This window comes from Bactrocera tryoni, chromosome 2 (assembly GCF_016617805.1).
Source record: "Bactrocera tryoni isolate S06 chromosome 2, CSIRO_BtryS06_freeze2, whole genome shotgun sequence".
Lineage (NCBI taxonomy): Eukaryota > Metazoa > Arthropoda > Insecta > Diptera > Tephritidae > Bactrocera > Bactrocera tryoni.
In genome coordinates, this window is record NC_052500.1 from 81,648,213 (window position 1) to 81,672,734 (window position 24,522).

The 24,522-nt window shown below is 39.8% G+C and overlaps 1 protein-coding gene across 1 annotated transcript in view; it reads right to left on the reverse strand.

Annotated features, from left to right (window-relative positions):
* The window catches only part of LOC120769784 (developmental protein eyes absent-like), a 94,997-nt gene extending 83,599 nt beyond the window's left edge, over nucleotides 1–11,398 (reverse strand). The window contains exon 1 of the mRNA XM_040096971.1: nucleotides 11,027–11,398. Within this exon, the coding sequence (XP_039952905.1) occupies nucleotides 11,027–11,059 (33 nt within the window). The 5' untranslated portion in view covers nucleotides 11,060–11,398. The remainder of the gene's footprint in view (nucleotides 1–11,026) is intronic.
* Between the last annotated feature and the right edge of the window lie 13,124 nt (nucleotides 11,399–24,522).

Consider the following 24,522-nt stretch of genomic DNA (forward strand, 5'->3'; position numbering starts at 1 on the left):
ATCACTACTGAGCTCATACCAAATAAACCTGAATTCTATGCCAAACTAACAAAGAATTGAGGATACAATATTTATGCATACAAACAAAGCACAAACAGAAGCCTCCCTTTATTCCTTATCTTCAAAGTTCGAACTTCGGTGGATTTTTCTTCTAGAAAACCTCTGATATTCGAATGATGAATTCGTTTGAAGGATCTTAGAATCTTTTAAGAACTCTATAGAAATTAGATTGATCGCAGTTATGTGTATATACCATCCGATTAAATTTGACCCGGACTGATAAAAACTACAGTTTGACATAATTTCAAACATATTTTAATTATTGGCTTCAAAATAGGCTCCTGCGCCAATACATGTATACTAACGCTTAATCCAATATGCCATACCGTTGTTATAAATCTCGAGTGAGACATTCAGTTCCTTCAGCGAAATTTGATTTTTTTAATTTCGAAACAATTTCGTAGCATTATTTTCTGCATTGTTGGACAGTTCCAACTTTATATTCATAAAGCGCAGTCTGGTCACAAGTAATGATGCATTTAATGAAGATAGGTTTCTCAGCTACATTATCAAGGATCTCCCTTGCGAACTCGACAGCGTTTTTGTCAAAATATTCAGTTATTGTAGTACTAGTCTAACATTAACACGCTTCATACCCAGAACATAAACCAAATGTATTGAATAGATCCATAAGAGATGTTGAGATCCAACACGAATACTTCCCAGCACTGTTTCTTTTGACTTTTTCGATGTCATCGTCATTAGCAGCGAAAGTTGGACGACTCGCATGAGGCATGTGTCGATGGTTTCACGACTTTCACTGAATGCTTTGTGCCACTCAAATAATTGTATTAACGATAAAGTAGACTTCCCAAAAACCTTGTAAAAAATTTTCATTGATAACGTAGCCGTGATTCCATTGGAAACACAAACTTTCGAGCAATTTCGCTGCTCAATTCTTTGCGGGTAAAAATCGCCAGACAAGCTTTTCGTCAAGAACAAACAGCTGCAAGGCTCAGACTAATTGACATATAGAGATCAAACATCACACGAACATTAAAAAAGTGTGTACCAATCTAGAAAATATTGTTTGTGGATTCAGTATGCGCACGCACTTTATATGGACCAATCCGGGTCAAATTTGATCAGATGGTGCACTTAAGATAATAATGATTTACATCCAAAAGCACAATATTTTATTATTTTTTTAACAAAAATTCATTCAAATTCATTGAGACGGTCATCATCTCTCTCATCCCTCGCTAACTTTCTGCTTTAAGAGGTTACAAGGGTTTACGGGTTTCAAAGAGTCGAAAGTTTTCTTAGAGTATTATTAAATTCTACAACACTTCTAGAATATTGTCCTAAATTTTCAAGTTGACCCGTGTAATAGTTTCGGAGATGCAGCCCTGAGAACTTCTACGCTCGAGGCTAGCTAGGCTAAGTGCGCCGTATATAAACGCGTTTTCCTCGAAACTGTCGACAACTACTCAACCGATCTTCATGCAATTTTACACGAGTCTTTGAGATACAGTCCTTAAAGACTTGGACAAAGGATTTTTTTTCAATTACAACTATTTTAAAAAGTCGCGAAATTTCCTCTGAAACTTTCATTTTTTTTAAATGTCTGCCAAAAATCCAATTTTCAGAGTTTTGCCTTGCTCCAAGTTCTAAGTTAAGATTTTAACTAAAAACGTTTTTTTTCACTTCAGATGATCCTGTACGGAGTTATCCTGCCAACGAGCGCGCATCTGTTTTTCCGAGGGGCCACCGCAAATGGCGTCGCAATGGCCGAGTTTGAAATATTTTTTTCCGAAAATTTCAGTATTATATTATATTATTTATTGTTAATAATGTATGTTTGTAACAATAAAAATTTCTAATAAAATATTTTATTTTTTAATAAGAAAAAATTGTAGAAAAAAAGCTGTTTTTTACCTAAGGAAACCCATGTGGTCCCTTAATCAGTTCTCTATATTATATTCTACAGCTTTTCCGAAATCCATTCAAATTTTTTTCTAATTTTCTCAAATCAATTGAAATGAATATATTTAGCACTTAACGACCGCCATCACTTGTACGCACGTGAACACATAAATACCGTTTTAAATAACTCAATTATTAAGTGACAGGAAATGCAATAAACAACGCTTAAACGCTTATCTGATTAATAAAATTAGGAAGTTTACATAAATAAAACGCACCTAAAGTCGATGAAGCTATCGAATTTTAATGGCAAGTAAGCTATGCAAATGAGTTTCCAAGAAATGAAAAATCAAAGACACACACTTACATAACATCTAACATAACATAAATGATCGTCTTACATACAAAATTACATACAGAGACATGCAAGTGAGATAATGTAGAGCGCCAAGCCACGCAGCCATAACGAAAATATGAAACGAATCGGTTAAACAGTTAGATAGACAATAAAATAATTTACCACTAATTTGGGTGTCAATTACAAAACGGCACTGAGCGCCATACCACCGCGTCACAGGTAACTAAAGAAGTAATATGCATAAAATATGGAAAATAAAATCACGGCGACAGTAAAAACCAAAAAAATACTCAAAACATACAAAAAGCAACAACAAAAACGAATTAGGCATATAAAAAATCATTTGTTAAGATATCAAATTTGAAACATGTTTTCATTTGAGAACGCTTGTACTAAAGCGCATACATAAATATATGCAGAGCAGCGGTCACATAATGCCTGATTCACATGCATAAAACATCGGTGGGTATCAATATACACGCATACGAGCAGCAAGTTGAATGAGATGGCCGGCAGTAAGCGCCAGCCGATGATCGATTTTCTGTCCACTCGACAGCAGTGCTGGTATGTATGTATGTATGCATGTAGAGTATGTGGCTAAACTGTCGCATAGTTTAGAGTCACTGAGTGGCCGACGGAGACAAACAAAGCTATGTGTGCGGGTACACCTTGACCACCGAAACACCTTTGCCGAATATAAGTATTTGTGTAGTAGACGCCATTGTCACCGCCGCCGCCGCCGCCGCTGCCGAAGGTTTTGACACTCGACCACCCCACTACACCGCTAGTCACAGTCATACGGATATTAATTTCAGATTGTTCATGCAAAGAATGTACCGTTTTACACACACAGCCACATATCTTGTAATATCAGCACCATAGACATGTGTGCGTGTGCTTGTTCTCAAGAAAATCCGATACCAAAGTGGCTATGTCAGTTTATTCTTTCAGTTACTGAATATGCATGAGTATTTTTGCTATGACCATTAGCTTGTCAATTGGTTGCCTAAAATGGTGAATGTCAATAAACTTCACACATATGTATGTATTTATTTTTCTTATTGTTGCTATTGTTTTTGCCACCCTGGCATTTCGTACACCCATCCATATATGGTATATATTTGCATGTGTTTGTAGGTGTGTGCATATTTATTGTCGTCTAAAATGTCACATTATTAATCGATGATTTTATTGAATGCATAAATATGGTCAAAACATTGTTCAATTTTATTACGGCGAGACATTTTCAAAATGACAAATATTATTTTCTACCGAAGGTCATTGACCTTTGACTTCTAAAATCTGTCCTTTGTCATAGTGTACATACCAATTCCATTAACCACCACTAGGCTATTTTTCTAATTTGCTTTGGATATTCCACAATAGTTGTCACAGCGCAATCGCTGGAAACTGTAAAGCGGATGAACTGGCTATGGAGAAGTTTGGAGTCGAATCGGTTCTCCGATGTCTAGTTGCGTTCTGGTGTTAGACTTCCAGTGAGCTCAGCAGACGCTGATAAACGACCAGAACTTGTTCGACTGCGAAATTGTTCTGACTCAGTGTGAACCGTAAGAAGTCATCCGAACTTCAAGGTTTTAGCAGAGTCAATCTCGCCTCAATTAAAGGTGTTTTGAATGGACACTGTCCAAAAGGCAATTTAGAGAATGATGAGGTGGAATCATCTTGTCACTTCCTTCTACTGGATTAAAATTGAAATATCTCCGTAGACACATCTTTGGCAAACCTATTGAAGTTGCTGATGCGCACAAAACGTTTACCTTAAGAAATCATCCTAACTACTGCCTCTTAGCATAGTTAATCTCTGTGCTGTACATTCCAATACCATTAACCAGTACCAAGCTATATCTCTAGTTTGCTTCGTCGGAGGATGAGAATCCGGCGATCTATCTTTTAGAAGCTTATGGGTGCCACAAAGGACGAATATCTGTCCATGTGAGATTCATCTAGTTTCGATCAAACCTACGACCCAACCTAACCGGTCCACAAGAGTTTCATTAAGAGAACTTTTTTCTTCTCTTCGATCAGGAATTCCAGCTGGTCATGGTCCGTTTGGTTAACGTGGCGCTAGTACATATTGTTTCTAATCTCTTCAGTTATTCATGTTTTGAGTACTTTCCTCTAGCGGAGTCTCAAATGCAAGCACTCTGCTAGATTCGAATCCAATAAAACGAATTCGGAGTGTAGTCATTGACCCTTTGAAATATTTTTAACGGAAACTCTCAAAAGTTTTCGACTAATTTACTTTCTTTTACAGAATCACAAATGTCCCAGATTTTTTAACCTTAATCTGGCAAAAGCGGGACATTCTGGAGTGAAATGTTGAGATGATTCTATATTATCTACTTTTAAGCAACCAATAAAATATTTAATTTTGCCGCTTAAATCTCGATTGGGCAATGTCTAGTTAGAACTCCAACAACCTTGAAAAGTGGACTTTTTTGAGAACTCCCTATACATCTTACATTTTATTTTGGACCGGACGATATCCAGTAGAGAAACAAAAGCCAACCAAGCTCCTACCCATTTCCATTCTCCAGTTAGAAGATCGAAATGCCTAACCTAGCAACTTCATCAGTCTTGCTGACCAAACCAGTCTAATCATTTAGTAATTTAATGCTAGAGATAAGGAATCTAGATATCCGTTCACTACTCATATTAGGATTAGATTCCAAAAGATTTCCTAACTCGTGCCTTACGAGCCGCTTTTATCAATATTAATTACGAACCATTGAGCTATGACATTAGGAACTATTTAATTGTAATGAGCTTAAAGTCTAAGTAAGCCTAGTCCAGAATAAGTATCGCATAGAAAAATTTGTATATTCAAACCATTAAACACTACATATTCTTCGAAATCAGTTAGGAGGTCGGTACTAGTTATTGGACCCATGTAATATCGAGTTCATTAACATTGCAGAACGAATTGAATTTTAAGCGTAGTTGACAGATTACTGTGACATTAATAGTCGGCCATCAATTGTTTCGCACGACCCTATCACTCATGCCTCGCGCGCCTCGTGTTACCAGCCCAAATTGATTGACTTGAATAGGAACGAATAAAACTCAATTAATCTAACAGCGCATATTTTTAATTTTATTGTCGTTATTATTTTTAAGCAGCCGAGAGAGGAAAAGGTTTATATTTTGTGGTAAATTTAAACTAAAAGCAAAATAAAATCGAGGAAATTAAAATAAAATGGCGCTACGACTGACATAAATCACACATGAGAATTACCAAAACAAACATAAACAAGCAGCACGAGACCAGCTGACCCAACAAGACGACATAACAGAAGACAATGACAACTTTTCAAAACAACAAACATAAGCACATTCAGTTGTAAATGAGAGTGTGTCAAACGTGGAGGCTGACTGCCGGCAGACAGACGAGCATCTTCACACGTCGCCCGGGGAGCGCGTAAGGAGGCGCTAGGTGCGGGGGAGCGCGCGCATGTGTGCGGTTAGGACAGCCCAGCAGGTGGGCAGTTGACAGTTAAAAATTTTCTTAGTATTCATTTTAACTTTTTTGTGTGTTCTTCGAGATTTTGTATTTTTTATTGACCGCTTAATGGGGGAAGGCAATGTGTGTTGCTGTCGCTGTTGTCTTGGCTCTTTCGTAGACGCCAATTTTATAACCTAAAATGTGGAAATAGTCAGTTGAAATTTATTTATTAACGCGTATGTGTGTATGAGTGCCTTTAGCGCGACTCACTTCATTATTTTTTATCACTTTATAACGTGGTTATGACAGACTGTGACAAAGCGTAGGGTGCAGCGGAGAAATTTATCGAAAAATAATTGGTTGACAGTCAAAATTATGTTATTAAATGAATGCCATAAGCTGCAGCTGGACTTAGGGCAAATAAGAGGAGATAGGGGGTTTGGTATTCCGACTTGAGCTCAATGGATATTGACTTTTGTCTTTTATTAACCATTTTATATTATCTTTTCCATAATAGAATCCAAAAATAGTGAGAGAAGAATAATAAAACAGCATAGTATTTAATAAGATTGCGTAATAAAATTATGTGTTGTATTTTTTATGGTCTTTACATTTCCAAATATAGAAATAATTTTCCACAAGAAAAACATACTATACAACATCTTCTTCTTTATTGGCGTAGACACTGCTTGGCTCCAATCGGAGATTCCAAGACAGGTCCTTCTCCACCTGGTCTTTCCAACGGAGCGGAGGTCTTCCTCTTCTTCATCTCTCCCCATCTTCCAAGATAGACCAAATCATCTACGACTTCGAAGTCGTGAGTGTGACGAGTGTTCGTTTGATGACAGGAGATATTTCGTCTTGTTCTCGTTCACTAGCACACTCATTTGTTTCGCTTCCTTATCCAGTTTGGAGAAAGCAGAGCTAACGGCGCCGATTTTGAGACCAAAGAAATCAATATTATCGACGTACGCCAGAAGCTGTACGCTCTTATAGAAGATTGTACCTTCTCGATTCAGTTCTGCAGCTTGAATTGTTTTCTCCAGCAGTAGATTGAAGACGTCGCACGTTAGGTCGCTTTGTCTGAAACCTCGATTGGTATCGAACCGCTCGGAGAGGTCCTTCACGATCCTGACGGAGCTTTTGGTGTTACTCAACGTCAGTTTACACATCCGGAGAAGTTTTGCGGGAGTTATGCAGACATCGCGGCATGAAGGCAGCTCCTTTTCATGCTGTCAAAAACAGCTTTGAAATCGACTAGGAGGTAGTGTGTGTCGATTCTCCTCTTTTCCAAAATTTGGCGCATGGTGAATATCTGGTCAGTTGCTGATTTTCCAGGTCTAAAGCCAAACTGACTTAAATCCCAATAGTCGGGTATGCTTTCATTCTATTATATGGTATGAAGGATGAAGTCATATGTAGAAGTTCACCCAAGTGAGGAAAGTTCTGTAAGCGTCATTCACTTGGGAGTAGCCACGACTTCCGGTCTTAGACCAATTATCCTTTGGGTAGCCAAAGAACATCCGCTTGAAGTCGAGCTAAAGTGAGAAACCGAACTCCCAGGGTTGTATTCAGTGAAGGTCGTGACGTCAACGAAAACTTTCCTTATGCGAGCCCTCCATCCACCTCTGTTAAGGACGATAATCGATTTATGGATCGACTCATCACGTTTTGGCTAATATTTGGGGTATAAAGTATGTCAATGTTGGAATAATATGAAAAGTTCTGAATCTTTTGCAAAAAATTTATGAAAAATTGAAATACGCATTATCTATTTGGAATTTTTGTTTTGTCAGTCCGGATCATTTTTGATCAGATGCTAAATCCATACTGTGGGCTTTATTAAATACATTTGACATCTGTTGTAATCAACAACTAACAAACTTCCCATTTCCTGTCTTTAGTCCTAAGGTTGTTCTGGTGTTTACTTAGCTTGTCTTGACTCTACAGGACCTCTCACATATTTTTAAGGATTTTAAACTATTTAAGGACTAAACTTTCGAAATTCCCCTCTTAACCCTATAATCATATCCCCTCCAAAATGATATCTTATTGACAGCAAAATATTGACACCAGTGAGCACTCACAACAACTAAGCATGCGCACATTAAAGGGCAACAACAATGCAGTGAACAAGGCAGTCATATTCAGAGCAGCCGCGGCTGGAATGTGCAGAGCATTTTAATGGCGTGTTTGATTAGCGCGACAATTTCACGCAATGAATGCGAATTGGACAGCAAATTACCGCACCACTCCCATCGCCATCACTAGGCTCTTGGCAAGTCCAAGCCTAACTTCGTGTCGGCAATTGACAGCTGTGTTGGAAACGTGATGGAGCCAAGCGTCCTCAAACTCGTTGCAGCTTTAAAGCAGTCTTTCCCACCAATGCTCCCACTACACTTGCCACCTCTCTGTCGCCTGTCAATTGCCGGTTCTCGGTGTGTTGCATGTCTTGGCCCAGCACAGACCGCTGGAAACCGGCGACAGATAAGGATCGTGTTCGACACCATGTATTATAGGCAGTTCGTGTGCATGTTCGTGTTGTTACCTCTGCCTCCGTCATTCGACAGCCTGAACGCATTGTTGGCCGTCGTTGTTATTGTTATTGTTTGTGTAAGGCTTTAAAAAGTTTTATTTATGGTTTTGCATGGCATCGTTGACTTGTTAAATGGGTGTTCCCTTTATTTACCGCTCTTGTATCCCCCTACAATGCACCCATTAACACGGCGGACCCAGCACACTCCACATTTGAGCGGAGACCATGCGAGTACTTACGGTCTTTTATGTTCTACAACCTTTATTCTTGTTGCTTGCGTTTTGCCTTCAACAATTCGGAATGTTGTAACTAATCAGCACCACCAACAAAGCAATAAAGGCAACAGCAACAGCGACAGTAACAACAACAACACCAAGAAAAACAATAAAATTATAAAACAAATTGTCACTTGTCAGAAGCTGCAAACGTTTAAGGGCCCGCGATAAGCTCTGTGCTGCTGTTACTGTGGAGTCTTCAAGGCGCTTTTCAAAAAAGGAAATTTGCAGTGACGAAGGTGGAGTGCTTACATAGGCATCACGTCCATTTTGACATATTCATGCCAATTTAAACAGTTATAAATGTCAGTTAAGTTGTTTGACAGCTCTTCGCGTGGTTTTGTTTTGTCAATAACAATTGTTGTGACAGATGTCAGGAAAAATCAAAGTTCTTCTAGCCATACAAGTAAACTTATATTCTTGAAAATCCATATTGGAAACTTAGAACTTAGAAGTAAGTTGTTTTAAGTCCGTATACACATCTTTATCTAATATAAAATCACATATTAGGGTATGATCACATCGTCCTGGGAAGTTCCTTTAATTATGACATTAACTCAGGCTCAGTATGAAGGCGCAATGAGAGATCCGAGGACTTTATTGAAAGAAAGTTTACGAAAGACAGTACGCCGTTTTGAGATCCATAGTCTGCTAGAATGACGGATCTTTAGATTTAGAAAGAGTAGAAGCTTTTCTACAACTGAACAAACTTGTTTTGAATGTTATTTGTGGGTTCATAACGCTCAGAGAAAAATTCAAGTTAGCTCTTGCGTCGCATGTTCAAGAAAGGTCCACATTTCTGACACCCATCATCGCTAAAGACGGTACGATCAACTGTACTGACTTTGTATAACTAGTGGTCACAAAGGAAGGATTTCTCTGTTTTGGCAGGACCAAGTCCAGCAGGAGTTGGCTTCACTTTATGTGTTTTCGTACTTGGCCACTTTGTTCAATGAAATACTCCTAGCGCATCCTAATGAACTCCACTAAAATTGCTTATGTTGACTCCGTCACTAATTCTTACAGTGTTAGGTTATGTGAAAAGGCAGTAATCAGACTCTCAGTGGTAAATTCGATTAAAACCATCTGGGTATCCAGTCATATAGCAATGGAAAAAATCGAAGAGGCAGATAAATTAGTCCACTCGAGGATAGCCAGAGACACAATGGACTCTAGAGAATCACCTCAGGTCCTGGAACACCAGCAACACAAGTTAGTCCAGAGGACTCTAAATAACGTCTGTCCGTCCGTCAGTCCGTTTATCCGTCTGTATTAAGCGAACTAGTCGCTCAGTTTTTGACAACTTCTGCTAATTTTTCGGTATTTGGTATTCCCTCAAAACCAATACAGCTGTGTAAACTGACGCTGAGCAATACCAAAGAAAAACGTCAGCATCGGGAAGGACCTGTCCGAGACGAGGTTTCAGACAAAGCGAATTCCTATCGTCCGATTTTTTCAATCTACTCCTGTAAAAAATAATTCGAGCTGCAGAACTAAATCGAGCAGGTGCAAACTTCTATTAGAGTGTACAGCACCTGGGGTACTACGATGATATTGATATCATTGGCCTCAACAAGAGCGTCGTTATATCTGCCTTTTCCAGACTGAATAAAGAAGCAAAGCAAATAAGCAGACATAACTTCATGAGCATGAGTCTCGAAATACAACGCAGAATAACTCATGCCAACAGGTGCTACTTCGGACTCAGTATTAAATTGAGAAGTTAAGTCCTCTCTCGCCGAACAGAGACCAAGTGGTGAAGAACTTGAAATCTCCAATTGGCGCCAAACAGCGAAAATTAACTGGCGCGCAGTTGTAAACTCGGCTATAACCGCGTTGGCAGTATCTTCGCCATTATAGATGAAGTCGGAACATCTAATATCGGATCACTATGGCATATAGCGATTGTATACATAACTTTCCTATTTGACAAGTTCAAGACATTGCAAAAGTTTCCGAAAAAAAATTCAGATCCATCCACTATGGCATATACATACATACATAGCTGTCATTTAAGCTGACGGGTCAAAATCAAGAAAACATTCTCTTTATATCCTTTTATGCCATAAAAAATACATCTGTGAAGGTTATTACAGCTTCGATGTAGCCGAAATTAACGTTTTTCATGTTTTCGACAAATTTTTAGACCGAATAGGCCGAAGGGGTCACGAGGATAAGTGGGAATCTTTTATTAAGATATGTAACCGACTTTGCTTTACATTTTATGCTTTCTTTTGGAATGGGAAATATTTGTACTTTTGCATTCTCTAACGCTTTGCCACTTGAAGCAAGACGATGCGCCAGGCGGTTGCACGCGCAACATGCACACGTCAGTATTTAAAACACAGAAAAGGTGCTACATTCAGTGCATGTACTTACATATATCTAGCTACACCCATAGATGCTGATGCACAAAAGATACGTAATATGTTTGATAGAAGTGTCACATTGTTTTCTATTTAACTCACCTTTTGTCGTCGCCGATTTAAAATGTGTTGCATTGCATTTTATTCACTTTTGATACGCTTGCTGATCTTGCGGTTTCATGGTTTTAGTTATGGACATGCGCGCTTATTACGACGATTGCAGCTTTATAACCAAACAAGGAGAAATCATAGCAAATAAGAGGAAAAATGTCTACAAATTGTAGCGAGAAAACGAGAAAACTAGGAAAAAACGCGCAACCAAAGGTATTTTGAAATCTAAGATTTGTGAGATGTGCATGTGTTTGTAGGTGTGTATGCCTGTCTGTCCGTTGTGCTTTGTTGGCTAAACGCTTGAGAGTCAGCTTATCGACTGTCAATGCTTTGGGCGATAACAGCAGCAACAATTTCGACACCTTCGCGACAAATTAAAAAGAAATAAGTAAATAGAATACTTCAAATGTAGAAAGAGTTAAGGAGGGAAGCAGCTTCGCCGCTAATGCGCATGTCAGTGCACCAAGCTCCAAAGATTAAAATTCCACAGATTAACGATTAAATCATGTGTCTGCCTTCCTGTCCAATACAACTTATGCGCACGCACACATACATACAACCAAGCATACACACATTCACACTCCTTCATTTGAATATGCTCATTTGATTACTCTTCGCCTTTCGCTGCCTTTATTTCATTTATGCCAAATACTTGTGTGTGCAATACAACAAAAAGCAAAAAAAAACTTTATTTCGGTTTGTATCGAAGCTATAATACCCTCCACAGGTGCACTTCTAATAGCATAAAAGGGTATAAAAAGATTTTTAGCTTGGTCGACTTTTCGGTTAGTTTGTATGGCAGCTATATGTTATAGTTGTTTGATCTGAACAATTTCTTCGGATATTACAGGCTTGCCTCGAGCAAGAATATCTGCCAAATTTCATGATGATATCTCGTCGAATCAAAACGTGTTCTATACAGAAATTTGATTTCGATCGAACAGTTTGTATGGCAGCTATATGCTATAGTGGTATGATGCCGTCAATTACAAAAACTTAGTAGCCGCTTGGGGAAAAAAGGACGCGTGTGAAATTTTAGGGCGATATCTCAAAAATGGTGTCAAGTTTTCGGCTTCCGCTGTCAAATATAACCAAAATATAACCAGCATGTAACCAACATATAACCAGCAAATAACCAGCATATAACCAATCCATAACCAGCAAATAACCAACATATAACCAACATATAACCAAAATATAACCAATATATAACCAACATATAACCAATATATAACCGTTTTATAACCAAAGCTCAAATTTTGCTTTAATATGAGTGGTTTCTATTGTATCGTTTTTCCTTCACCTGTAAACTAATGAAAAGTGATGTTATGCTATTTTGCATTTCAGGTGACGATAAATACTTTAGAGCAGTTCCGACATTTCCTTCTGGATGTTACAAACTTCCTGACAAACTTAATACACCCTGTTCAGGGTAGGTAGATGATAAGAATAAAAAATAATTCCTTACAAAATGAACAAGTGAAATAATTGTCCGTACGCATTGATCTAAACACGGTGTAGTCAACGCAGAAACGCAGTCAAAAGTCAGCCGAGTCCGCAACAACGCCGTAATCGAACTTGTCTCCACGACTAAGACGCACACCCCGCACGCCCCGTTGCATGCAGCACAACATGCAGCAACGCGCAAGCTTCGAATGGCGAGTCGACAATTTAATGATCGCCTATCGTGTACTTAAGTGAAAAGAATTAATTTCGACTTTATCTTAAACTGCCTAGCAGCAGCAGTTGAGCATGCGTGTTGACCACAGCGCGAACCACGACGCCACCAGCAAGCATTCTTCAGCGCACATGTGTATACACATTTATACAAACATAAATGCTAACAACACACATAAATGCGTAAATGCATAACTGCCCGAGCGTGTGTCCGTCCGTCCGTCTATCCTCTTGGCTCGCAATGCTGCACAGCTTATTTCGCTGTGTGTTGCGGCGCTGTTGGCAGCATGTATTGTCAGCCAGGTGACAAATCTTCGACAAAGTACCCTCCAAATACAACAACAATAGCATACAGGCCAACATACAACAACAACATAAGCAATAGCCACCAAAGTTGCTTATTGTTGTTATGTTTCCCATGTCCAGCTGCTTACCTCCGCCTTATTGACATTTATTCTCACTTCTTATTTCTGTGATCGGGTTATGTGCGTGGACCCACAACGTCGTTGCTCTACTCAATTCTAAGTGGCACGAACACAATGGACTTATCGGTATATTTAGGCCAAAAATGTGGCGCATACGTCCATACCAGTGGTTGTTGTTGTTATATTTTTTGTTGCAGCATAATATTGCTTGAACTCTTAGCCGTGACTGTTGAGCATCCGTTTGCTGAGAAATATGTTGCGTTCTGTTGAAAATTTGTACAAGCTTAGAAATATTGGTTCCTACGGTTCCAGCTGTCTTAATTTCCATCTAACTGCATTTTTGATCTCAAAGGCTTAAATGTTTAAACATTAAAGTTCCTCGATCGTTGACTAATACTTTCGATTTCAACGCGACTTCACTACAACGAGCTAAGAGGTATTTGAAGTCGCTAGTTCTTGCGGTCAGGAAAGCGGCTGAAATAGCCAACAATGCAAGAAAGAATTTTTTGAAGATCAAGACCAGTAGCCGATAGCCAGTCAGCCATTAAGACAATAATCTCGCATCGCATTACGTCAGAGAATGTCCTTAGAAGCATGAAGGTAGTAGATGTGGTGACTTCCAGAACACAAAGGAGTTCCAGGAAACGAAATAGCTGATGAGATTGCAAAAAGTGCCAACCGTCTGGCTACCGACAAGAACAGGAAATACGGAGGTTCCTAATTAAAATGTACCATGAAATTTCCGAAAGGAGTGGCGGGTCCAGACGAGTGGGAATGGCTTAAGGACTTGCAGAATCGCCTAAATCATATTAAAGAGCTGCGAACGAAAACACGCAGGTTTTTAACTGGGTAAAATGGACGAAGACGTTTATTGGTATAATGACAGGTCACAACCTACTGACATCACATGCGAGCATGAGAGAGACGCTGGCACACCTCCCATGTTTCTGTTCAACATTATCTAGGCGCGTCTTAAATATCTAGGAGCTTCGCAATTCAAGGTATCAAAAGAAACCGTTAACGTCCTGTATGACGAATACTTCAGCTCAAATTATACAGTACCTCCACTGACATTACTAAGGTGAAGTAGGTCTATGTATGGCATGACAGCCGGCAGTATAACCTACCCTAACCTTAGCTAACTTTATACTCCGGAAACAAGTCTCTCGTACTTTAGAAAGGCAGCCAGTTTGGTTGGTGTACGGTCCTGGAAGTTTATCAGCCTTACTACGTCACCCACCAAATCCACGTCCCGCTTTTTTCAATTATTCCCAACCATTTTTACAATCAGTTCTTCTTGTAAATTTGAATTACTCATCCGAAAACATTATTCCTCCAACAAATTATTTTCTAACTCATATTTTTATCTCCAAAGCGTGTAAAGAGCAAATACAATTGAAATCAGTGTGGTGCTATCAGATCAAAACAAGTGTCAAATGCATGTCGGCCATTTATCTAAACCGCTGCTTGCCGGTAAAAGTGCAGTGAGTTCCGATTGGCTGTGTCTGTGCTGTGACTGGCCTTTGCCAAGGCGTCGTGTAACCGTTGTTGTCATTTTGACACTTAAACAACGAAAATTACTGATTACGGTCAGTTTAGTGGACATGTAGCCAAATCTACTAAATTAATCGCTGGAGAACTTATTTACATACATACATGTAAGGTAAAATATAAAAATGACGGTGAAAGAGGAAAAAGTGCAGGAATAGAAATGGTACTTCGAGGAAATCATTCAAAAGCAGGTGTATGGCACACAAGCCACCATTTATGGACTGTTTAGAGTATAACTGCTAATCACAGTCCTCTCATTCCACATTTCCCCCAAAATATTTCCTCAAAAAATACCCTCAGCAAAAATGTGTTTGTATTTAAGTGTGTTTTATGACTCACGTGTACATCACGCCTAAGATTTATACCGAACAACATTCGCTCAATTAAATTTATTGTCATTTGTGATTAATTTATTAAGTGCGGCTGCGCGGCAGCTCGTTAGTCCGTTTGTAAGTTCCTGCAGGGGGATGGGGATGCGCCGGTGTGCGCTTGCCTTTGTTGGAGCGTGTAAACTAACATTTGAATTCTGTGTATAAAACATGTTTTTGGTGTGAAAAGAAATGATTATGGCGTGACATGTTGTTGTAGCTTGATTTATGTGCGAGATTTTCGAGTTATCTGTCGCTGATCAACTTTGTGATAATTGTGCGGCGATCGTTTGCTTTGTGGAATAAACTTATGAAATTTTGGGTTATTTTAGAAGAAAAAAAATTTTGATTTAAGATTTCCGCACTATATGGGTTCATGGAAGAGCAACTCCGGCTAAACCTGCAGGACTTTAGTCCAGCGTCCTAGAGATCTGAAGCGAGGATGCTTAGTCATCCCTAGAAGTCCCCTGATAATGTCAGGATCGATCCCGTCCTTATCGAGGCATCAATCTCCGTCCAGTACTTGGAAAAGGGCTGGAAAAACATCAGGAGCCAACGCGGCGTATGTGGTCGGTGAGGCAGTATGGGTTCAGGAAAAGACCCAGTATAGAGGATACATGGTTTCATGTTCAGAATGTCGTTAAGAAGAATGTTCAGAATGTCGTTAAGAAGAATATCAACAAGGCATATTTGTTGACTTCAAGGGGGCGTTTGACTACGTAAGCTAGGGTCGAGTGGTGCAACGGCTAGAGGAGTTTGGCTGTCCGAAATTACTCTTTGTTGGAGTTACTTTTCGGACAGAAAGGCCTCTCCACTCGGCATGAATGGGAGTGTGGAGTAGGAGTGGTTCACATATTGGGAACCTTATGATGAACTGTCTACTTGGGCAGCTCGAACAACTCTGTAAGTATTCTGCGTATGCGGACGACCTTCTTCTTCTGGTCGAAGGTCGCTCGCGGTCTGAGCTAGAACGGGTAGGAGGACATCTCCTAGAGATTGTAAAACTTGGGCTTTAGGTGTGGGGGTGGACATATCGATGGAAAAAACGGTAACAATGCTGCTTAAGGGCAGATTGTGGCCGGTTCGTCCAACGATTGGCCGGTTGAACAGGGTCAACATCAAGTATGTGACGCAAGTGAAATACCTGGTCACCAGTCCAAAGCAGTATGCAAGCTCAACTAGTAGTAGTTTCGGCTACGACGTCGGACCGGAGACTTAATTCTGGTAATACGGGAAGCAGGAGCCATTGGAGGGAAGAACTGACACCTTGTCAGTTGAATGTGGAGTTGCATTACAACCGGGTGCCGGGCTCAAAGTATGCAGAGTTTTTAGATGGACCTCGAACCCTACCAAGTTGGTTAGTGTATCCATTCCACACTGCTGGAGCCGAAGAGCCACGACTGAGCAAGAAAGAAATACAACGGCGAAGAACTGATAAAAATTATAGGGACTTTCATCGGAGAACATAACAGAACTTAGATGAAAGTTGCGCATATGTAAGAAAATTGTCTGCCTTCTCGGTGTTTTTCAACTGTGTTAGCCGTTCAATCGAGCATCATACAAAATTCGATTCGCTCCTACTCCTTACGTTCTCTTCTCAGTCTAATCAAACCTAAAAGTCTCCGGTTACGAAATAATCGGATCTGGGAAACCCAGAAGAATCAGATAATATCAAATGCATGGTCAAGACTCTCCCGTCTTGCCAAAACGTCTCTTTACACAGACATACCATAACTTCGAAGTTATAGACATTCTCAATTCCATACATATCTACATATATAAGTAAAAATACTGGAACTGCTTTCGCATAACACTAAAAATCATATTAAAGTAAATAATAAAATTATCGAAATTGCAAGCATCATTGGCAACGCCATTACCACCACCACTTCCACCACTCGATAGCCATCATCCACTGAACATACACATGCAGCGCCAAAACTAAGACTAAGACTAAACTGGATACTAACTGTATATGCACATACAGACATACTAAACAGCACTTAAGCATCTGCCTCCTCATTCATAGCTCCTAACCTCACTTTTTTTTGTAAATTATTTTTTGTTTTTCATAAGCATTCACGTCTAACTAGCGCTGGTAATCAGCGTTTCGCGTAGATTTTATGATAATTTCTAGCACAACACCTAAAACAGCGTTAGTCTTTGCGATCACGAGTGCCAAGTTCAAGTTTTTCTGCATGTGGCGCCTTCTTATTTTTATCGCCATCATCTTACTAAAATAATCATTATTGTTGTTGTTATGTTAGCGCCAGAAAGCATAACTGGCGTTGTACTTCCTAGTTTTGGTGAAAGAATATTCAATTGTAAATGCAGTGCTAAAATTAGATGGAGCTTAGCTGGTTGGAGGTGAGGAGATAGAGCAAAAGAGTAATAATTTTTTCCCAGATTTTTCGGCCATTAAAGACTGTATATGTCATTTTCTATCCGTTCTTGCTCAACTTGTGTACAACTCGTTCTCAATGTGGAGCCAAAACAAGTGGTCATATCACATTTAGGCTTGTCATCTTCAAGGTTAAGAATTTTCCTCTCTGAGACCAGACCTTATCAATTTATAGCGACAAAGATTTTAAGATATAATTATGCTCATTTGGACTTTGATATACTACCTCAATGTCTCAAACTAATTGTCCATATGACTAGACCCCGGTTATTATCCATATAGCTCACTAGTAAAGTCCGTTCATTGCAAATGAATTTTAAAACTACAGATCAGATTGAGTTTCACATCGACAATGTATTCTTCAAACATTAGGCATAAATTATTCATTCAAAGAATTAATCAATACAATTCTCGTGGAAGCCAAAGAGCCAAAGACCGGCGGAACACAAGCATAAAAGAACTCTGATCATTCGTACATGCTATAGGCTCCACTTGTGCTGACTTCACCTCAACATATGTATGTAAGCCATACCACCCTCAAAACCAGGACACACTGTTTCTCTGATTATACCGTTATATGACGTCGATAACAAAACTTGAATGTGCTCTTAAAGAGAATTTCATTGACTCCTAGCTTTGGACGGTTAAGAAGGTTTTAATATGTGTTCAGTGGGAAAATAGTCTTCCATAAACTGCAGACGCCCACCTTAAACCTTAGAAATCCACCAAATTTGCATAAGACACTAAATCCCGAAGAATACCCTGGACAAACATATCGACGTCCCATCAACTTTTTATCGATTTCAAAGCCTGCCTATTTGACACCATGACTAAATTTGGTATCCCTGCGAAACTCATACGTTTATGCAGAACTACGTTGAGCACAACCATCAGCTCCAACAAAATCGAGAAAGACTTCTCCGAACCGTTCGATACCAGACGAGGTTTTAGGCAGGTACTACTACTACTCTAAAAGTATGTACAATGGTACCGGGTTACGCAAATGCTATTGTTATCGTAAACCTTAACGGTACAGCCGTCAGCTTAGCCTTTTCCTGGTCTTGTGGTGAACGAAGACAAGACAAAGTACCTGGACGCCACACACAAAGATTAGTCGCTCTTGGGCATTACATCATTGTTGGCAGCTACATACATATACGTTTGAAAAAGTTAAAGCCTTTGTATATCTCGGAACCATCATAAGATTCACCCATAATCTAAGCCAGGAGGTCAAGTGCGGAATAACTCCGGCCAAAAGATGCTACTTTGGGATCGGTAGGCAATTAAGAAGCATATCCCTTTGTCTTTTCCTCCTATTATACGCCGCAGAAACATAAACGATGACGAATAAAGATGAGAAAGCACTTAGGGCATTCGAAAGTTCAGTTCTTCGGAACTACTTTGTAGCCGTCCGCGTGAGCAATGAATATCGGAGAAGATGAAACCACGAACTTATGAGTTCTACAAGCACATGGTTATATCAGGCGCATAAAGGACCAAGCGTATAGCGCTCTGCTCGCACTTGGGATGCACATGCTAAGGATATATTCATCTGAGGCGACCCATGGTAATAATGCCAAAGAAGAAGAGGAGCTTTGCGAATCGACTGTTCCAGTTACTGGCCTGAACAACCGCGACGTTAGTTCTGCTTTCTCCATAATGGATAAGGAAGCGAAGCAAATGGGTCTGGTAGTGAACGAGGGCAAGACGAAATATCTCCTGTCATCAAGCTAATGTAGACTCCCGCGTCGTAGATCGTATATAATTGCGTCTATCGTGAAACCAGTATTGACAACAACAACAATGTCAGCCTAGAAATCCAACGCAGAATAATTCTTGCCAATAGGTGCTACAAAAACAAAACTCTAGTCACTCATGCTATATGGTGCAGAGGCATGGACGACGTATGGATGAAAACACTCCACTCTGTTTGAAAGACCGAGTGGAGAAGATCCTGACTGCACTTGGATTATCCAATGGGCGCCACATTGCGAAAAGAAGAAACGACTGGCGCGCTGTTGTTAACTCGGCTATAACCGCTTAAGCGTTGTCTACGCCAGTAAAGAAGAAGAATTTCCGAAACTTTAAAACGGTACTTTATATACATATTATACATGCTTTGTGGGCTCTCCTAAAACATAAAAACCACTTCAGTATATCAAATATGAAACAAAGAGAAAAGGAAGAGAAGAGACAACGGAAATGATACCGTTAGCACTGTCCACAAAATAGGTCATTGAACAAATATTTTCGGGGCGATTATTTAGACGAATAAACAAACAAGGGAAAGTAGAGGTAAAAGTATGAAAATATCGTGAGCAGCTGGACGATAATTGAATGTCCTGTTTGTTATTTGAAGAATTCTCAAGTGGAGGAGTGAAGCGCCACTCTTGATTTGACTTTGCGACAGCTGAGTCTTGAAACAAGAGTCCAAAGTTAAACAAATATTTGCATATGAGAAATTATTTATTTGCAATCAAATATCCTTTCTACAATCTCGCTGCTGATCAGCATAGCCAGGGCTAAGCAAATGGTCAGGGTGCTGAGGAAATAGACTGCGCTGTGGTTTGCTGTTGGAGTAGAAATAGTTTTTGCCGTTCATTCATAAAAAATGGCTTTTTTTCAACTCATGCAGATGCCATGTCATTGAATATGGCTCGTTGTGAAACCATGAATGAACGCCAATATTTATATGGCTGCGCATGCGAGGGAGCATACAAATGTACATGCATGTGTGTGCATATGTGTGAGTGCTGGAGATAGACGACTTTTTTTCTGGTAAAAAACACAAATAAAGTGAAATGAAATGCACTCAAGGTAACTTCCTATGGTGTCGAATTACTAAGGTGTACAACGCATCGTGTGTACACACACATATACAAACACGCATACATAGATATATGTATGTATTTGGATGTTATGTACATATATAAAAAACTAAAACTGTTTGCTCAACGAGGCGTTTGGGACAGTGCATATTGGCGGCAGCTGCAGGGCTGTTATATGTGTGAATGTAGGTAAATATATACAGCACAGATTTCTATAGGCGCACCTTGCTTCACATCTTAAAAAACGATGAAAAATATTGAAATATTTTTTTTAACTTTAGCGAAATATTTATATAACCATGTATGTATGTACATATGTGTATATATTTGTATAAAAAACTGTGGGAATCAGTCCTGAATGTTCAATTAACTACCGCAGTAGTTGTGGTGACTAATCCAGCTCCCAAGAAGTTAGGTCTCCTTAGTCGAAGCGAAACCGGGCTGCATCAAAACTAAGGACCACCTAAAGCACCCTGAAAAATGTTAAAACCGACCTTGGGTACTGACTGCAAAGAGAAAACGCTTGAAAGTCTAGTTCCTACGGAAGTTGGGTCTCCTTAGCGGGAACGGAACTCGACTTTTATCCTATTATGGACTATCTCTTGAAAGAAGCTTTCGTTCAACCGACTGAAGAGCTGATTGAAGTACCAAGGAAGGAATATTTCTCAAACTGCAAAGAAGAAACGCCTGAAAGTTGATCGGAGTTCAGTTTCCACGAAAATTGGATCCCTTTAGCCGGAACGGAACTTTAGTTTTATCCTTTTAAGGACTATCAAACTGAAGCATCCTGAAAGAAGTTTTCGTGCAACCGGCTGGAGAACTAATTGAAGTACTAAGAAAGGAATATTTCTCAAACCGATCTTGCGCACTGATTCCAAAGAGGAAACGCCTGAAAGTTTATCTAAAGTTCAGTTCCCACGAAAATTGGGTCTCCTTAGCCAGAACGCAACTCGACTTTTATACTGTTAAGGACTATCGCGACAAACAAAAACGGGTCGATGACATCACGAAGATGACTCAAACTACAACGGCCACGAATCGCAGCAGAGACCTCTACATACACACAAGACAAGTATATTTCCGTTATTCTAAAGCTAATATAGACTACAAAGTGACAATAAGGGCTACATCAACACATCCAAGGAAACACAGATTGTCATATAGGGTCTAACTTCCTTACCAAAACCGTACTTTTTTACTATGTAGACTTTTTCTGAAGATGCATCGTAGGTAACACCTCCATTTCCATATCCATGGTCAGTTGTAGTCGATATCACTACGAGTATAAGACCTTTGAAAACAAATTTAGTGTCTCAAATCAACAACGTACCCCAAAATTGATGAGATTAGTTCTCAGAGCGTCTCTCTAATCCTGTTCAATAATTCTAGCTGATTCACTTAAGAGTTAAAAGAAGATATTATCAATAATCCCCCAAAGAAAGGATGACCTTTAAATGTGAAAATGACCTTAATAAAGTTACTGCCAAAATTAGCGAAGACTTTTTTCGGAACTCGACGATGGATTTAGAAAGGATGGCTTTCGTCAAACAATGCAGTTTGTTGGTAAGTGCTCCGCACTTTATGTAGCTTTCATAGAACTAGAAAAAGCCTTCGACACGTTATACTAAGATGCGATTTGAGTTGTTCTGAATTGTAAAGGAATCAGATGCCCTAATCGATCTCAAGAAGGGACGGTACTCAGGTGCCAATTGATTCCTGCTTCATGATAACCTCGGATTTGCCATAAAAGCAGACCAACTGTCGAAGATAACAAGCTCCTCCTTCCTGTTTGTTTTTTTTTTTTTTTTCAATTTCTTTGGGGGTGTTTTTTTACGTGGCAGGTCGCAAACCCAGCGCACAGCCCTGGGGAGGGATGTTTCGCATCCTCACTTTAGCTCGCCTTTAAACGGATGTTTATTCGCTACCCAGAGGTCTACCACCGGAAGTCGTGAGCTGCTTGAGCCATATGTAAAAAAATCGTTTCTGGTCACTCCCAAGTGAATTGCGCTCAGAGAACTTTCTTCACTTGCATGGACTTCCACACATGGCTCCATCCTACAAGCTTCTAACCAGCATATTTAAAGTAGAATCGATGCATTCTATGATTTAAAGCTCAACAACTGTTTTTACGAATCGATTTTTAATTGCCGCTTTCTTTGTTTACTATTTCATTTACAAAAAAATTAAACAAAACTAACAAGTCCCTAGTGGCCACTACAAACCATATATCGCTTTCATATTAACGAGCACATTCACAGGCTAATACAATAATTAGCTGCCACACATTCACACACTCCTAATCTCCCCCAAAATATTTAGCTTCAGCATGATTGGAGAAAAAAATCACAGTTTTCCCCCTCACGCCTCACAACACTGTGAATCTTCTTACTGGCACTGAGCCCCAACAATCGAGTTGTTCACATGATAAATTTATGCGGTAATCGCTGTCAACACTTCAATTAGCTGCCACGCTACTCTGCCGCACTTCAGGAAGTGCCAAGTGTAGTCTGTTGATGAAGTCTTGAGTGTGAAAATCGGCATTTCTATGTACACAAAGTGTGGGAGACGTGTAAAAGAAGCATTAGCTTGAAGTTTGACTTCGCAGTTACGCATGCGCATGAAAGCAGACAGCATTGGGTGATAAATTAAAAAATAATTTGTGTTGACATTTTATACTTCTGTAGCTACTTATGTGTTTACACACAAAAATATATGTATTTACATGTGTATACATGTTGGAGCATTGAAAAATTAAATATTTTGATTCATAATAGAGATGGGGATTCCATAGAATAAGTGCGAAGATATGAGAATATATTTATTAAACTATAATACCCTTAACAGGTACATTGCTTTTGACATAGGAGGGTATAAAACGATGTTTATGTTGCGTTTGATCGGTCACTTTGTATGGCAGCTATACGCTATAGTAGTCCGATCTGAACAAAATATTCGGAGATTATAGCAATCCTTTGGAAAGTATTCCACCTCAAATTTCGGGAAGGTAACTCGTCAAATAAACAAATTTTCCATACAAGCACTTGATGCCGATTGTTCAGTTTGTATAACAGCTACATATCTGCTGTAGTGGTTCGATATCGGCTGTTCCGATAAACGAGCAAGTTCTTTGGGAGAAAAGAACGTATGCCAAATTTCATAGCGATATCGTAAAATCTGAGGGACTGACAAAGACAGACGACTAGTTAGCCATGTCGCTAAATAGACTTAGATGGTCATATTGATCTTTTATGTTATTGTTGTTTTAACGGGTGCCTAATCTCCGTTAGGATGGTGAGGATTAGCTAAGTTGTCGTCAACGTCATTCAACGGAAGGCCCAAAAACGTGCTGTTTCCACGAGGTCGGACCAAGGGGTGAGGGGTGAGGGGTGTCAGATGGGTGGGGATGGTGGGCAATGCAAAGAGGTGGCCAATGTCATGCGGATACTTATTGCACGAGAGACATATATTAGATACGTCGGAGTCTATTCTGGATAGGTAGCAGTTTAACCTACAAGAATATCCAGAACGAAGCTGTGCAAGGGTCACTCTCGTTTCTCACGGCAACTCCAGCTCTTCGTTTGCAATAGGTGGTGGTTTGACTCCAACTCTTCCATTCACTGAAAGGGAGTCGATGAAGGTGTTGATGGCTCCACTGTGAATGGCGATCAGTGCTTATGAGAAGTGAATTGCGCCCGAAGTCTGGTCGGCGTATTGTCTGATGTCGTCGACATAGTTGAGGAATGACCTCTTGATGTTCCTAGGTTCCGCTCTATGAAGGTGACTGCAAGGATGGTTTCTGCGAAATCACTCCAGCAAGAACTGCTTGGAGAGGAGTTCGTTATGATCCTTAACTGGGAGCATAAGGGCCTCACTATGCAGGAGTTGAATAGGAGACATCAAAAGGTATCCTATCTGCAATATTATGGTCAGTCTGTACTCCTTCATCCAATTTCGTAAATGTGGTCGCTGTGGATTTAGTGGGGGAGGCTATTAAATCCCGTGCAGAGAGGAAGCAAAAACGGTCGGAGAGATAGCCGTTTAGCTTCGAACACATACCAACGTGCAATCAATAGCGTACGAGGTGATAGAAACTCCCTCTGGTGGCTGTGGGAGTTTCGAGATAAAAAATTTAAGCAATAGCGGGGAGAGGACACCACCCTGTTGAACCCCTTGTTGATTCCTTCTCAATTTTGGGGTTTTACCTCTAAATTATACGAATGATTGACGACCACTCAAG